Below are 18,275 nucleotides of genomic sequence, written 5' to 3'. Positions count from 1 at the left end.
AGGAACCATCCCATCTAGGCAGCTGGTGCGGATTCCCCACCATTTTCTCCACCTGTCCCACTTTCTTTTTCCAGTGTCTTTTGAAAACATCTACTTCTACTTTCATTTTTTTCACTTTGCATCTGAACCTAATGTAAAATTTCACTATGAAAACATGAAACTAAGATCTATACTTTCTTAGTTATACTTAAGTTATAATAAGAGAGGGTATTTTTCACCTTTCAAATCATGCTGCTTTAAACTATATAAAGCTCAAGCTTATCCCTTCTTGATTAATTTTTCAGATTGTTTTTGAACTTTTCTCATATTTATTCATCTCAACAATTCTAATAGTTCAAGGATGGAATGCTTTCTGTTCTACTTGTATTATCATTCTTAAAAGCAACTCAAAACTTGCAGAGTGAATATCTTTTTCTTGGACAACAAAAATCCTAATTCTGAGTCCAGAATCATGAGAGCCACAGCTCCCCCATGCTGTCAATCCCTAATATGTCTAACAGCCATCAAAACTGTGGTAGGAGGCCAGGTGCAGTGGTTCATGACTGTCATCCCAGCACTTCAGGAGGCTGAGGCAGGCAGATCACTTGAGGCCAGGAGTTTGAGACCAGCCTGGCCAACATGGTAAAACCCTGTCTCTACCAAAAATACAAAAATTAGGTGGGAGTGGTGGTACATACCTGTAATCCCAGCTACTTGGGTGGCTGAGGCATAAGAATCGCTTGAACCTGGGAAGTGGAGGTTGCAGTGAGCTAAGATCGTGCCACTGCACTCCAGCCTGGGTGACAGAGCAAGATTCCATCTCAAAGGGGGTGAAAAAAAAAGAAGTGTCGTAGGAATGGTTCTCTGATAATTTCAAATGAAATTACAGAGACACATACACACATACATAGACACACACACACATTAGATATGCATTAAACATATTTAAGAAGAAGGTTTAAATTCATTTTACTTCTAGATCCAGGTGGTAGGTGTAATATTAGGTGTAATATTAATAGCAGCAGCAGTAGTAACAGAATAGTAATAGTAATAATAGCAACTATCACTTACCTTGCTCTTATTATGTGTCAAAGCTATTTATACATCATGTCAGTTAATCCTCACAATAACCCTAGGAAATTGTACTATCATTGTTACTATTCCCATTTTTCAAGAGAGGAAACAGGCACAGAGAGGTTAAGTGACTTAGACAAGCTCACATGGCCAGTAAGTAAACCAGGCAGTCTGACCTCAGAGTCACCTCTCTAAGCACTTACTGTCCCTGTCCTTCACTCAGAGAAATGGTAGCAATAAAACAAGGAACAGGGAAAAGGAAAATTAAATGTAGCCCTTCCTCCATTTGTGATGTTGCCACCCTAGTGGAGAATAAGCCAGAAGCTTGGATATTTTAACTCACTGCTTCCCAAACATCTTCATCCCCCAAAACTGGTAAATGTATAATTCCAATGTAATTGGTAACTTCATATGAGCAATTAAAAACAAGCAAAAACTCTACCACATTGAAAAAGACTTTTGTAACTTTCCTTTCAGGACACAGTGAGAACACAGCCATGGGTAAAAGGTGACTTTCACTAGGGACATTCACTGCTCAAGGAGAGCATAAAAACATCCTTGAGCAGGGAAGGAAGTGGTGAGGTGCTGGGGAGGGGCTAGAGCTCCAGATTATCAGGATCCAACTCTACACTCCTGAGTTCTCAAGGCACGTGGGAAACAAGACACCAGCATGAATGCGGAGTAGCTCAGGACGGGGGACCCTCCTCTTCAGGAGAGGAGATGCGCGCATGTGTGCTTGGCAGGCTTTTCATTTACAAGGTGACCTTGGAGAAGCTATTTAACAGGTGAGCACTGATTTCCTCAGACATAAATGAGAATAATGAGACATTTACCTCCCTTATGCAACAGAATCATTGTGAGGGGAAAAAAATAACATGATTACTCCAAAGAAATATAGTTTAATCAATATATAAGGCTAATATTATTTTTTTAGCACAAGCAGCTTTTTAATCTCATTTCCTTTTGAGGATAACTCACGCCTTTCACTTCTCAGTTTCTCAGATTCATAGGGAAAACTTCAACCCTGACTTTTCAGTCTTAGCCCCGACTCCTTAAGAATCAGATAACGTTTCTACAAAGACTTAGGCAGTTCATGAAGAAAAGTCATAACTATTAAAGTGGCAAATTAACCTAGAAATCAGCCAATCAGCCACTAAAGCAAGGACAGAAAACTGTAATGTCAAAGAGCAAACATGACTAAGCCCAGCACTGCACTGCCACAAAAATACATCAGCTCACCTGAAATGGATACTTATTTTGACAGGGAATGACACCATCATCATTCTTCACTATTTCCACACACTTGATTTTTGAAACATCAATAAACCCCTTTCTGTACTTCTTCTGTTAAAAGAAAAAAAAGAGAAGCATTACAGCCATAAGACATAAAAAAAATTAACAGTATTATTACGAATGAAATTTTGCTCTGATTCAAAATATTGCAATTTCTTTAAAATTATCTAAATCATGTTTCCCACTAACTTCTAAAATTATTCAAAATACTAACACTGTGATTATTGTAATCAAAATTATTAAATCCTTTAATTTATCAAGATGAAACTGTTCTGTCCTGCCCCCATAAAGACTCCAGAATGGGCCGGGTACGGGGCCTCATACCTGTAATCCCAGCTCTTTGAGAGGCCAAGGTGGGATTACTTGAGGCCAGCAGTTCGAGACCTGGCCAACATGGCAAAACCCCCATCTCTACTAAAATACAAAAATTAGCCAGGTGTGGTGGTGGCCACCTATAATCCCAGCTACTCAGGAGGCTGAGGCACGAGAATCACTTGAACCCAGGAGACGGAGGTTGCAGTGAGCCAAGATTGGGTCACTGTACCTCAGGCCTGGGCGACAGAGTAAGACTCTGTTTCAAAAAAATAAATAACTCCAGAACAGAAAAACTCCCTTTCATAGCTACCTGCCCCTGCCAGATACACAAGTTGTTCAACTTCTTCACGTTCTTGATGATAGTCCCCCAAAATAAAGTGTCAAAGACCAAGTCAAGCAAAATTCCATTTACTCAATTACATATGCAACTTCCAGCCAGCTCTGTTTTCCCCTTCACTGGGGTAGATGCCTCCAGTAGAGGCAGCAAACAGAACTGAGAGTTATGTGAGATGGACTTAAAATATTCACAAAAAGCTTCCATTCAGAGTCTATTATTAAATATTCTAATTTTCTTCCCCATTGCCTGCCCTCCCTGCCTGCTGTAGATCTGCCTGTAGCAATTAACTAACAGCCCATCAAGACTCCCCGCTCCAAAATCATCCACACCTTTAAGCATAGTTATCCCACACTTATAAATTTATCCTAGGGAAAAATCCAAAAGAAGACAAAGCAGTATGTGCAAAGATAATATAATACAGCCACTAAAAATTATTACAAACACAATGTAGAAATAAAAATGCATTTGCTGAATAATATTAACAGATGAATTCCACACAAAAGTTACATAAAGACTAAGGTTACTTTTTCTTCATTGGTAGGTATTCATATGACAAAGAATAGAAGAAAAAGAGAAATGAAGAATGTTGTATTTGAGATGCCAGCCATCCCCTGGTGTTAGTCATTGAAAATTATTTTATCTAATGTTCTGAAACCCCAGCTCTGGCCACAAGCTTTGGGGTCCCCACCCCACTCCCAGGAACCTGCTCTGCATCCTCATTGTCACCACAGGACTTCCACACCTGCCCCATTCACCTGGGCCATCAGCAGTTCCCATCCGACTAGAGGACTTTGGCTGTCATCTCCCCAGTGCATATTTATATCCCCCAACATACGCACACACTAGAACCCCACACCCCCTTGACACTTGATATGGTCTGGCTCTGTGTCCCCATCCAAATCTCATCTCAGAATTGTAATCCCTACAATCCCCATGTGTTGAGGGCAGGACCTAGTGGGAGGTGATTGGATCATGGTGGCAGTTTCCCCCATGCTGTTCTCGTGACAGTGACTGAGTTTTCAGGAGATCTGATGGTTTTATAAGGGGATCTTTCCCTTTTACGCGTTTCTGCTCTCTTTCTCTCGCCTGCCACCATGTAAGATGTGCCTCTTCCCCTTTTGCCATGATTGTAAGTTTCCTGAGGCCTCCCCAGTCATGCAGAACTGAGTCAATTAAACCTCTTTTCTTTATAAATTCCCTAGTCTTGAGTATGACTTTATAGCAGTGTAAGAATGGACTAATACAACAGTTTTGTCAGTCCCCACTTCCATCCACACCTTTCCCCATTCCCTTCACACCTGGCTATGGAAGGTCACACACACAATCCTAACTGCCATCTCTATGCCCAGTCAGGCCTTCGCTGCTGCTCATCAGCCGTCCTGTATATCTCTAGTGAAGAGAATCCGGCGGCCTCTAGGGTCACTACCAGTGCCCTCAAAATTACAAACTTCACATTCCCTTTGCCTCAGTGGACTCCCTCCCTCTCTGCTTTACAGAGGAGACAGCAGTCATCCAGGGGTACATCCCCAAATTCTTCCTTCTGCAGTTCAATAACATGCTAAGATTTTACCCTTTTTTCTTTTCTTTTATCCTGTCTCAAAGAGAAAAGTTAAAAAGACACAATGGTTGAGACACTATCGCTGGCACTGAACACATGTTATTTCATTCTGTGCTCACAGTATCCCTGTGAGGTACACATAAGTTGATTCTTTTATTTATTCTGCCAGCAAACACTATGGGACACCAACCTAACAGGGCAACAAGTACCGTGCAGAGTGCTGAGGTTTCAAAGTTATGAAAGGAGGGTTGAGGGTCTCTTCAAGAGGATTTTACCATTTGATGGGTGGAAGGGGAAGAGGGATGATTCACAGTCTAGTAATGATCAAGCAATGCTCTCTTCTGGTATCCTACAGAGTGGGGCAGTGATGGGGCCACGAGAAGATGGGGAAGTTTCAGGAAGGAAGTGATATTTTGATTTTATTTTTAAAGGATAAGTATGAGTTTTCCTACAGAGACAATGGAGGGAGTTTCAGGCTGCAAAACAACAAAGTGCTGAATATTTAGGGAACAGAAAGAAATTCACTGGGGTTGAAGCTCAGGGTGGTTCAGGGGGCGTGTGGGAAATGACACCAAAGAGGCTATCTGAGGCCGCATTAGGAAGATGCTTCTGCACCAGCCTTACAAGCTTGGATTTATCCTGAGCAGTTTTCAATGGAGAATCAGGAGTGCAGTACTGGGGTGTGTGTTTAAGAAGATAATGATTACCAGCAGGTGAAGAATGAGTGTTGACAGGGAGGCTAGCTTGGTGACTGCTGTAATAGTTCAGGTGACAGATGAAGTTCTGAACCAAGTCAGTGGCAGTAAAGTAAGAAGAGCAAAGACGCCAGAGAATTTAGAAGGCATAGTTCACAAAACTTTGTGACCATTTAGAAATGGGGATTAAGAGTAGAGAAGGACTGAGGGGGGCTAAGGGATTTTGAGTTTGAGTGACCAGGAAACACGGACGCTGTGAATTATGAGAAGGAACACAGAAGAACAGATCAGGTACGAGGAGACAGGGCTGAGAAATGTTAAAGTGACAACTGAACAACCAGGTGGAAGTTAAAATATGGGTCTAGAACTCAGAAATGCTTAGCACCGTCTTTATAGATAAAGATAATTGTGCTGCAGAAATGCTTAGCGCCATCTTTACAGATAAAGACAATTCTGCTTTTCACAACACATATGCAGCGGCAGCTTATTCTAGCCACATCTGAAGGTAACCCTGGGAGGTTAGGCAGGGCTGAGGAAAAAAAGGATTGGAAGGGGCTGGGCACCGTGGTTCACTCCTGTAATCCCAGCACTTTGGGAGGCAGAGGAGGGTGGATCATGAGGTCATGATCTGGCCAACATGGTGAAACCCCATCTTTACTAAAAATACAAAAATTAGCCAGACGTGGTAGTATGCACCTGTAGTCCCAGTTACCTGGGAGGCTGAGGCAGGAGAATAGCTTGAACCTGGGAGGCAGAGGTTGCAGAGAGCTGAGATAGCACCTCTGCATTCCAGCCTGGGCAACAGAGTGAGACTCTGTCTCAAAAAAAAAAAAAAAAAAAAAAAAGAAAAAGAAAGAAAGAAAAAGAAAAAAGTATTGGAAGGGATAAAGGATTCACCACAGGGAACAGAGAGTTACTGAGTGAGGCATGCTGTCCCATGCACTTTCTCCCCGAGCCCACTTTAACTCCTGACATGCCAGCTTTCTAAAGCTTTTCCACAGAGGGGCCCTTTAGGAATAAGAGCTTTAGGAAATGATTTCTGAGCAGTTACTGTAGAAGGAACACACAGTTTTTCCTCCATTTAGACTATTCTTTAGAATTTCTTCAGTAAGAAAATACTTCATGATTCCTGGTGTATGCTATATGCTATTGTCAATATTGTGGCCCATCTGGGTGCAGTGGCTCATGCCTGTAATCCCAGCACTTCAGGAGGCCAAGGCAGGCAGACCACTTGAGGTCAGAAGTTTGAGACCAGCCTGCCTAACACAGGAAAACCCCATCTCTACTAAAGATACAAAAAATTAGCCAGGCTTGGTGGCACATACCTGTAACCCCAGCTACTCTGGAGGCTGAGGCACAAGAATCTCTTGAACCCAGGAGGTGGAAGTTGCAGTGAGCCAAGATCACACCACTGCCCTCCAGCCTGGGTGACAGAGCAAGACTCCATCTCAAAAAAATAAAATAAATTGTGGCCCAAGGAGAAATATCCAAGGTCATTACTTTTTTTCGTGTTATATTTCCCTTCTATTCTATAGCCTTTGCCCTGTTTACTAGACTGAAAATCATGATGAAGCTGAGACTTTCCCTGACTCACCTTTGAATCCTCTATGAATCTTCTGAGCTAAGAAGACCACCTGACACTTAGAAGATACTAATTCAACAGTGTGCTAACCCAGTATGCAAAGAACCATGGGCAATACTGTGTGTGTGTGTGTGTCCTCTCTTGCACACTTTGCAAAGTTTGAAAATGAAAGTAAGCAATGACCATTTTATATATCGTAAACCAGCATATATGGGAAAACGAGGCAGAAAGATTAAATATAACTTGCTTTAAACTACACATCAACTGAATGGCAGAACTGGGAGTTAGATGGAAGAGATTTTGTCCCCCAGCAAGACTTACAAGGTACACTGTTTTCCTTTAATTTCCAGAATACTCTGTATTTTAATACAAACATCCATCCTAATTTAAAGAAATTAAATGAGAAAAAAATGTATACAAATAACCAGGCTGGTCTCAGGTGATCTGAGAAGTCATTTATCTCAGGACACCCTCTTGTCCTTTTCCCAAGGCATCCGGAGTCTCCACCATGCACAGGGAAAGGCTTGCCAGGGTGTCCCTCCAATATTCCAAATGATTCGTCCCTTTCCCACATCACAAATTTGATTCCTGATGTGGCTGTTCCCAGGGTCTTGCGGCAGAGGAAATCTCCTATGTGAATCACGTCTGCATTGCAAAAGGGCCTCAGAGAAGGAGCATGAGCTTTGGAAACAAGCAGATCCTGACTTGTAGCCTCTGCTTTGCCACTTATAAGCCATACAACCTAGGGCAATGCCAGTTTTCCCTCTGTGCCTCAGTTCCTTTCTCCATAGAAACAGGTCAATGCTGCTCTCTTTGCCAAGCTATCAGCAGGATTAAAGATAATGTTCATAGTGCTGAACAGTGTCTGACACATGGAACTTTGTGATGGTTAATTTCATGTGTCAACTTGAGTAGGCTAAGCGATACTCAGATGGCTGGTAAAACATTATTTCCAGGTGTCTGTGAAGGTGTTCCTGTAAGAGATTAGCATTTCAATCAACTGAGTGAGTAAAAAAGATCCACCTCTGCCAATGCAGATGGGCATCATCCAGTCCGATGAGGGTGCAAATAGAACAAGCAAAGGCAAAGGGAAAGCGAACTCTCTTCTTAAAGTTGGGATGTCCATCTTCTCCTGCTCTCAGACTTTGGTGCTCCTGGCTCTCCAGACTCCAAGGCTTCCACCAGCAGCCTCCTCCCCTACTCCTGATTCTCAGGCCTTTGGACTTGGTTTGAATTACACAACTAGCTTTTCTGTGTCTCCACATTGCAGATGGCAGATTGTGGGACTTCTCAGCCTCCATAATCAATCGCATGAGCCCATTTCCATAATAAATCTCCTCATATACATCTATATATATCCTATTGGTTCTGTTTCTCTGGAGAACCCTGATTAATACAAACTCACTCCCCAAATGGTAGCATATACTATCAGTTTTCACTGTAACCCTAGGAAGTTGCAGGAAACTGAGCACTAAGAGGCTATGGGATTGGCTAAGGATTGTAGAGGCTGAGCCAGAATTGAATTAAATTCTCTCAGAAACAGTTGTGCTTTTACCTGACTCCAGGTCTCTCAAGCTTGAATAGTTATGGACTTTTATTACAAAAAAAAGAATATTATGTTCATAGCTAACAATTATAGAACACCCACTATAAACCAGCACGATGTTAGCCTCTTAATGTGGGTATTCTCAATGAATTCTCACAGCATTATAACATGAGAATTATTGTCACCCCCATTTTGCAGATGGAGAAATCAATACATGGAGAGTATAATTAACTTGCCCAAAGTCACACACTAATCCAGAATTTGAACTTTAATTCCAATCCTAAATTTGTAAGTGCTACCTATACCTAAGTAACTTGATATCATTTAACTACGTGCAAACAAATTCAGTAGAAACTTCTTAAACTTATATAGCTCATATACAACTATAAAACCAAGCAAGTTCACAAATTAAATACAAACAAAACTATACAGCAAATAAAGTGAAATTAACATTACTTGGATGTGACAGATGGGGTGTTGGCTGGAACTGAATCTCTCTCCCTAAGTAGTTCTCTTGCCATCCACATGTTTATATTATTGTGTGCCACATGACACCCTCTCCCACCTCTTTTCTCAATTTCAATTATAAAGTACCTCTGTTTGTACATATATTGCTATCCTATCATTAGGCCCCATTTTGCACCAGTCAATTGTTTTGTGTTCAGTCTGTCTCTGTTCTTTCTCAACAGACCAGAGCAATTAAAACAGATCTCAAACACGAAACCAAAGCAGACTGCTGAAATGGCATGTTTAGCAACAAAGGACGAAGCAGACAAAAAAATAAACACACACACACACACACACACACACACACACACACACACGTTAAATATTATTGGGGGATAAAATATTTCATCAAATTAAGAAGACAAAATTTAGAAATTGCGGTTTTCAACACATGCATAGCACTAAACCTGTGGCTAACATTCATTGCATTCCCTCACAACAATTTGCATTTAATTTGTGAACTTGGTTTAGTCCTTCAGTCATGTTCATTAAATATTGACTGTAGTGTCCTTCTACCATCTGCAAGGCACAGATACCAAAGTAGCATAATAGAGACTTGAAAACACACACACACACAATCTGTTGCCTTTATGGAATGTACAAAAACCCAACATCTTCTAGGGTTACAGAGACAAATGATCATATTTACAATCAAAGTTTTGGTGAGTCAATAGTGAAAGACTAAAGAGTTCCAGTCAACTGTTTAACAGAAAAGAAAATAGGCCGGGCGCGGTGGCTCAAGCCTGTAATCCCAGCACTTTGGGAGGCCGAGACGGGCGGATCACAAGGTCAGGAGATCGAGACCATCCTGGCGAACACAGTGAAACCCCGTCTCTACCAAAAATACAAAAAACTAGCCGGGCGAGGTGGCGGGCGCCTGTAGTCCCAGCTACTCGGGAGGCTGAGGCAGGAGAATGGCGTGAACCCGGGAGGCGGAGCTTGCAGTGAGCTGAGATCCGGCCACTGCACTCCAGCCTGGGCGGCAGAGCAAGACTCCGTCTCAAAAAAAAAAAAAAAAAAAAAAAAAAAAAGAAAATGAATGACGTATTCTACTAAAAATCCCAAATGACCCTAAAAGGCCTATTCTATTCATACATGTAATCTTTTCCCTTTCCACTCAGAACAGATTTAAAAGAATGGGTCTTAAGTACAGTAGAACACATTAACTAAGAGAAACGAAAAAAATCTTGGGATAAATTTGACATTTTTCTTGTGAATACTGGGAATAATGTTTACACAGAGCTTTCTAAGATAAGTCAAATGAATAGAATTTAAAGGCACTTCCAATTTGGTGATTCTATGAGAAACTGCCGCCTCTTTACCAGGGACAAAATTCTAACAAAAACTTGGTATTCCATTACTTGGTATCTCATTATTTTTTCCTCCCTTTAAACTAGCTTATAATAGTAACTTATATGGGTGATTTATATTTTATAAAGCGATTTCACACTAAAGAGAAAAAGAAAAATATTAAGAAACCAGTAATTATATATGTAAGTATGGCATAATTTTAAAGATTATAGTTTTTAAAGTAATATCCAGAATAAAAACAGGAAGAGGAAAATATGAGAAATATGAAGGCAAAAATTTCATTTCCAAAATCACAGAATAATCTTGATATAAGATCGTGTTGATGTAGCCAATTATAGTTTCTAAAGACATACTTTCACTGCATTTAAAATTCAAGTGTTATTTTCTCCCCCTAAGTGATCTTATGACCACTTAAGACTTTTCTATACCTCCTGGCAACCCTCTTCACAACTCCCCTTCGTGGCCCCAGAGGTAAAACCTATCACCAGGTGTGTTTTATTAGAGTTGAAAGCAAAACTTACTAACCTATGTGTTTTGAATTAAGTCTAAAAGTGATTTAAATGGTTTAATTCTTAACATTAGTAGAAATTACAATACATTGTGTAAAAATAAATGTATGCAGATCCCTTACTGCCTAAGTTTCATGTAATAGACTTCTGAATTCAAGGAATGCCAAAATTAATAAATTCAATCCAAAGATTACAAATTCCCTTGGAGCAAGGACTATGCTAGTGATCTCTGATTGCCACATTTTTCCTCCCCTTTCTGGGAAGTTGGCTCAGCTAGATTGCACTTCCTTATCTGCCATGCACCTAGGTGAGGCCATAAGACTGAGTTCTAGCCAAGGGGGCATGGAAAGAAGTGACGTAACATTACTTCCCCTCCTCCAAAACCTTTCACACTATCCTTCCTGTTCCATCCCCTTCCTTGTCGCCCTATTGGACTCAAAAGATCCATGGAAAGATTGTGGTGACTGAAAAACAATGAAGCCGTTAGATGGAAGAGGCCTGGGTCCCTGAATCACCATGTAGAAGGCGGTTATATATAATGTGAGGAAGAAAGAAACTTTCTATTGTGCTAAGGCAGGAGTTTCAGGGTATTCTAAGTTATAGCAGTTAGCTATCCTGAATAATATATTCTAGATTAAGAGTACTCTGCACCCAGCTACTCAATGCCTCAGAATTTTTATTGATAAAGAGACATGTTGAACTAAATCAGTGTTTCCCAAAGAGTGGTATGGTGGTTTCTGAGGGTTTTTCCCTTTATAATCTTCATTATTTAATTTTTTCCACACTCACGGCAACAACAAGAAGCAAACTTTCTTCCCAGTCATTCCAATACCTCTCAAACATAATTTAACCATTCAAGTGTTCTCCTACACCTTTTAGAATACTCATACAAGCATATGTATGTATGCTATATATACATGTACACATAGACATAAACATAAACTTATATGTGTGCATTCACATAATTATACAAGTTCTTTCATTTATATTTGGGATTGTGTTGCATTTTTTTCATTTTTATATACCATAGACATCTCAGGTCAATACATACAGGACTAAAAGGAATTCTTTTTAATAGTACTATAACTTTAAAGAAAATGTTTTCTTATGATGATGCTTGATGAAAAGTACACAGTAATATAACAAGGTGTGTGTGTGTGTGTGTGTGTGCATGCGTGCATGCGCATAAGCGCACACACACATTAATTGCCAGGAAAAAGACCAGTTAAATATCTCAAGCTGAGGTGGTTTTAGGTGGAACTTGGATAAACATTTGTAGTTACTGTATATAGTTTTATGATTACCTTTTATTCATGGTTTTCCATTTACTGGCTGACACAGTTTCCTTTTCAAATAATTGTGTCTAAGGAAAAATAATTTAATTATTTAAAGGAAAACATTAAATAAATAGTGCTTTACAGATGGCACATATATGGCAAATTCATGTAAGTAGTATAAATAATGGCTGAAGTTTGGGCAACACTGGCTGAATTGAATTCTAACATTCCTTGACATTTGTTATTTTGTACCTGTCACTGTATTCCTCGACCACCAGGGCTGCCTAACACACCTTCCAGCACTGACTTACACATAACAAGATTCAATCTATAGGGGTATGTTCAGGTAAAACCCCCATAAAGGTTACACACACTAACTCTCAGTCACCTCTCCTGAGATGTAAGCATTTCCAGACAAATCCAAAATGCCTACTTATTCCCACCCCCCAGGATTCAATACATTTTACTGAAAAGATACAGAAAATGCAGAAATAGACAATGGATTTTTATGGCAACATTTGGCTTCTGGAGATAGATCTCCCACCTGGACACATTTTCAGCCTAGAGTGGTGCATGGGGAAATGTCTCACTAGGAAATAAGAATTTAATGTGGAACTCAGTGTTGGCATTTGGGATCTGAATCTGGCAGCAAAATGCAAAATGTGGTGAATGGAAATGTGCTAATTCATAGTATCTAATTTAACCCACATTCAAGCAATAAAGAATAATAGGTAAGACTTATAATAGCACTGTGTGCCTGGTACTGTCCTATGGTTTATGCATATCAACTTGTTTAAGCCTTCCAATGACCACTATACCATGTTACCTCTCCAAAAATAGCAAGAGCAAAAACAACTGTGGGAAACTAACACTAGGTGACAGCAACAGAAAGGACTCCCACTTTGCAGATCTGTGAGGGAGGACAGTCCCTGGCCATATCTAGTATATGAAATATCTACCATCTGCTTAGCACTGGGAGCTACGCATCATGGGAAGTAGGGTGCTAACTACCACCACAAACATTAATATTTAGATTTGAAAGCAATAACATGTAAATACTTCATTTGTCTTAGGTACTTTTCCTGCAATTCTAGTGAGTATGTATGCTGACTGGAGACTTGTTCAATACAGTCTGAAATGCTAGATGAGTGTTTATCAGATTATAACTATGAATTTCCCCATTTAAAAACCTAAATTAACTCTGCTAACTGCTACATCTAAAGTTTAAGCTTTCATGGAGCCAATTTCTAAAGAAACAGAAGCCCACAGAGGCACCCTCTACAACAAATTCCAATTTATCATTACACATTAACAAAACGCTCTTACTCTCCATGTGTCTGCTAAAATGATCTTCCCAGGTTCACTTGGAATTTTACTGAGAGGTAAATTTCTCTGACTCCAGGATTTCAGACCAATGTGATATCAGAAACCTCTTTAGTAAGAACCAAAGAAATCTGGGATAGATTTCTCACCTACAAAGCATTTATAATCAAGGTAGGAAATAACTCATGGACACCATTTTGACACCCTAGCAAGACTAATCAAAGTACCCAGCCAAACTTATTTAAAATTTCAGGCAAGAAATAGAAAGATAATCATAGAGCATTATCTGTGGATCACAACTGGATCCAGAGTGCCAAAGAGCCTCAAGTGCAAGAGACAATGGTGATTTGATTGTTAAAGGAAAAAGGACTGGATATTGCTATCTCCTGAGACTAATAAGAAGTGACTGGAAACAGGCTGGCAAATGTAAATGATGAGGAAACTACAAAAATGTTACCCTAAATATAAAATCAGAAGTTATTAGGAAAGTTTAAAACTGATGAAGAACTTGTCAAGTTGATTGACTTTCAGAGACATGTATGTGAATAATATATACAGCAATTGACTATGCTGCTAGGGGACATTTTAGAAAATTTATTGAACATGCCACAATATTCTCAGTATTGTCTCAACGTTTTAACACAGCAGAATCAATATGACATAATGGTGGAGCACCCAGGCTTCAGTGACTGGCAAGCTGTGTTTAAATGCCAGCTCCATGGCCCTATACAAACTAAATAACCTCTTCTAGTCTCTATTTCCTTATCTGTAAATGGGGATCTTAAAATTATTAAATTAACATAACCTGTCTCCTAGAATTTTTCAGGATTAATTGTGAGATGCTCACAGGCACAAAGTACAATTTATCTGGACCCCCACAATCACTTACTGTCAGTTATTTAGTTTGTTTTTGCCTTTAAATATAAGACTTAAACAATTTTTCAGCATTTAAACTTTTTTCCGATAAATACAGCCTTAATTTTTAATATTATATACTAATTTTGTTATACAATTCAATAAGAAAAAATATTTAATAAGATCTTTTTAATATTTCACTGGTATTTACATTGTTTTATTAGGTAACATACCAATATTTTTTCACTTTCTCCTTAAGGATTGAATTCAGTAAATATTCCAGCAACTCAATAAATACAGGAGTAGACAGTTAAGTTTGGCTATAATGCATAAAATATCACAGAACAAACTAGGGAAATAGGATAATAGCAGAACCATTCTTTCTCTTAAAACAGAATAATATTTTAAATAACTATTTTTAAAAGTAAATTGGTCTTATTTATCAATTATCATAGAAATGTAGGGAAGGCAGGGCACAGTGACCACCTTGGGCAACACAGTAAGACCCTGTTTCTACAAAAAAAATTTAAAAATTACGCAGGTGTGGTGGTGTGCACCTATAGTCCCAGCTACTTGGGAGGTTGAGGCAGGAGGATTGCTTGAACCCAGTTCAAGGCTGCAGTGAGCTATGATAGCACTACTGCACTCCAGCCTGGGCGACAGAGTGAGACCATAAAAGATATGCAGATGAAGTCTAACAACCACTCAGGACAATATTTGCTGAGTAAATACTATATGCTAGATAATGCACTAAGCACAAAAGACATGGAAGCATATGTCCACACAAAGACTGATACAAAAAGTTCATAGTGGCTTTATTTATAATAGTCCAAAACTGGAAACAACCCAAACATCCATCAATAGGGGAAACAAATTGTGGTATAGCCATACAATGGAGTACTTCACAGTAATAAAAAGAAATGCAATATTGTTACAACCAAATGAATATATGTCAAAATAATATGCTGGGTGATAGAAGCTAGTCGAAAAAAGACTATCTGCTATATGAGTTTGTTTATTCTAGAATTCCAGAACATGCAAACCAATCTATCATGTCAAAAATTAGATCAGTGATTACCTAGGGATGGTGGGAATGAAGGGGGAGGTGTGAAGATAAAGTGGCATGAGGGGTTATGGGCATATTCAGTATTTCAGTTGTAGTGACGGTTGCATGGATGTCTACCTACTGTCAAAACTCATCAAATAATGCAATTTAAATACATGCAGTTATTGGAGCATGCATAATGTTAATGCTGTATAATGCTGAAAAAACTATGGCCCCTGCTCTCGGGAACTCTGAAGTCTGGGGACACTTGGAAACTATAAAATTCTTTGGTAATAATTTAATGTTCTAAATCATAAGCTTAAAACTGCAATAACAACAATGGTAAAAGAAAAAAAGTGAGGAGAAAGATTAAGCAAAATAACTCTGGTTTATAATGGGCCAGAAGTAGGTAATTGATCAGCTCTCATTTAAATGAGGGCTCTGTTCTAGTATTTATTCCAACTTAGAAAGAACTCACCCATCCATTTGATTCACTCGGTCTTAAATGAAAATAAATAAGAAATAAAATAAATTCAGCAACTCCTACCAAGGCTGCTGCTTGGTCCTAGCCTTCTCTTTATCACCCCTTCTTCAAGGCAGGCCTAATAAAAGTCACCAACTGGATGCTCAGCAAAGGCACAGCCACTCCCTCTCCAGCACCTGCAGCAGAGCCTGGCACCTGGCGACCTGGTGCCCAATAACTTTGTTGAATAAGTCAATGAATGAATGAATAAATAAATAGGAGGGGACTCAACTAAGTGGAATTGTTAAGAAGCTAGGCTTTTCTCAGGTCTAATTTCACAATATCCAATTGTAACCACCACTTTTTCTTTTCCTTTTTTTCTGATTTTTTTTTTTTTTTTTCTTTTAAGAGATAGGGTTGTTGCTACATTGCCCAGACTGAACTCCTGGGATCAAGCGATCCTCCCAACTAAGCCTCCTGAAGAGCATAACCAGCACCACCACTTTTTCTTAACTACACCATTTCCAAGAAGAGTTTTTGCTTTTATTTTTTATTTTCTATCTTTTTTTTTTCCTGCTGCTGCAGCTCTCTCAGACCTATACCACACCAGGTGCAGCACAGGCATGCCAGGAATCTCCAGGACCTGCTTCCTGGAAATAATCCCAGACTCCGCTTCCTCTCCTCTCTATTCCATCAAAGTGTACTGCTGCACACAGGAATAGCCAAGTGACAGCCTAACTGTCCCATTACAATCTTCAGAGATAAACGTAACTACTGTCAAGGGAGAAATGGTTATCATTGAATATGTTACTGAGCATCTTTTGGCTTGTTTGTTTGTTGTTTTGTTTTGTTTTTCTTAGCAGCAAAAAAGAAGGCAGGTCTTTTAGCTTACGTTTCAGTTCTTAGGTTTCTATGGTTAATACTGACTAGTAGCACTTTGCTTCTCTAGTAGGAGTGTGTGTGTTCTGAGGCTTTCCAGAAAGCACTTCATGTGTTAGGGTTTTTTTTTTTTTTTAATGATACTTTATATCTTTATGAAAGTGGAAATAACTAGAATCACAAAAACATGATTTCACATCAAGAGGAACTTGGGAGAGATAAGCTTTGTAAGTTTCTGTTGGGTGAGAGTTACAGATGACAAACGGGACAAGATAGAAAATGCAATTTCTGGGATAGATGGTGGGTGGCAGGGGCAACAAGTAATTCAAATACGCAATGGCTAAATCTGTGGAACAAAACCTACCACTGCAGCCCAAGGGGAACACCATTCCCACACCACCTCCTAGTATCCCAACCATGACCAATGGATTGAAGAAGTGATAACTCAGAGCAGTGACAGCCCTGAGGGTGGGAACCCTGTGGCAATTCTCCTAAAGCCTTCCCCTGGGGCTGGATTTCTGGAAAGGAGCATCAAAAGGCTCACAGCCTCTTGGAAACTGCCTCTACCCTGCCCACATCTAGCCAGTTCTTCCTCAAAGAAGAGTCTCACTCCCTGCTTATCTGATGTTAGTGGAGGGCACAGAGGCATGCACACAATTATGAACTGGAAATACAAATTACTTAAAACTGAACTGAGCTTTGCTAGGGAACTGCAAAAGCAGAACATTAACCCAGTCTTTAAATCAGCTGCTACTTGGCCCTATATATCTCTCTAGTTCTCTTCAACGTTAAAGAGATCACATTGCAGTTTGTTTTCTAGATGTCTTTAAAATATTAAACTGCATATAATGGCAGCTTCCCTATACCCTTTGCTACCCCCTATAAGAGAAACATCCCCTCCTTGTTTTCAATGAATACAGTCAGCCTTACCAGGTAAAATTTCTTCCTCTTGCTTCTCTACTGGGAAGTTTGATGAGTAGATGATAAGAGTTGGAGCGAGTGAGGAAGTGGGCCCAGGGAGAAGGAATCACCATAACAGCACGACAAGAAAGAGAAAATGTATTTTAGAGCCAGATCTCTAGTAGCAGATGATGAATTGCCCATCAACTCTCCCCTCAGTAAAATACTCAAAGAGAAATACACAGAATTGCCTCATTATGTATTCCATGGGTTTTTGTGGGTTTAATGCATGCCAATCACTGCTTTTACTACAGTTTCTACAGGAATATTCATTCAACTGGTGTTGCAAATAACCAACTTACAGCAAACTTTTGTAATACAACCTACCAACTGGGAACATTCTGTAGATAAAATTATTTTTAAAATGATTTCTTCCACTGACTGAGTGCTTGATGATATTAAGGAAGTTCTGTTGATATTTAGCCGTGTGGTGATGGCACTAAGATTCTGCTTAAGCTGGGGGCTTCCTGACTTCTGGAGATGAGTACTGAACCACCTGTAGAAGAAATGATGTGGTTTCTGCAAGACAATGGGAGGAGGAGGGATTTGTTACAGATAATGAGGTGGGAGGAAGTGTGACTAGGGTTACTTGGTTGGGTGATGCATATAGCGGTTCACTGTACTATTCTGTCTACTGTTGAGTAAGTTTTAAATATTCTATGATAAAAGGTTACAAAATACTTCTCAAATATTTTTTAAAGCCTGATCAAAGTCGTAGCTGAATCTACTTACAAACTTTTTATTTTTTGAGAATAAAGAAAGAGCCC

General features: G+C 39.5%; 1 protein-coding gene across 4 annotated transcripts in view; it reads right to left on the bottom strand.

The window, feature by feature from the left end:
* Positions 1 to 18,275, bottom strand: part of TEC (tec protein tyrosine kinase) — a 140,173-nt gene that overhangs the window by 40,535 nt on the left and 81,363 nt on the right. For 3 of the 4 annotated variants that reach the window (XM_030923641.1, XM_030923650.1, XM_030923636.1), the window contains one exon: positions 2,293 to 2,397. In XM_030923641.1, the coding sequence (XP_030779501.1) occupies positions 2,293 to 2,397 (105 nt within the window). Of the gene's footprint in view, positions 1 to 2,292; positions 2,398 to 17,478; positions 17,506 to 18,275 lie in introns of all 4 variants that reach the window. The other variant, XM_030923653.1, reaches the window with a different exon arrangement.

Source organism: Rhinopithecus roxellana, chromosome 2 (assembly GCF_007565055.1).
Source record: "Rhinopithecus roxellana isolate Shanxi Qingling chromosome 2, ASM756505v1, whole genome shotgun sequence".
Taxonomy (NCBI): domain Eukaryota; kingdom Metazoa; phylum Chordata; class Mammalia; order Primates; family Cercopithecidae; genus Rhinopithecus; species Rhinopithecus roxellana.
The sequence above is the reverse complement of the archived record's forward strand: the minus strand, read 5'-3'. Positions and strand labels throughout refer to the sequence as shown.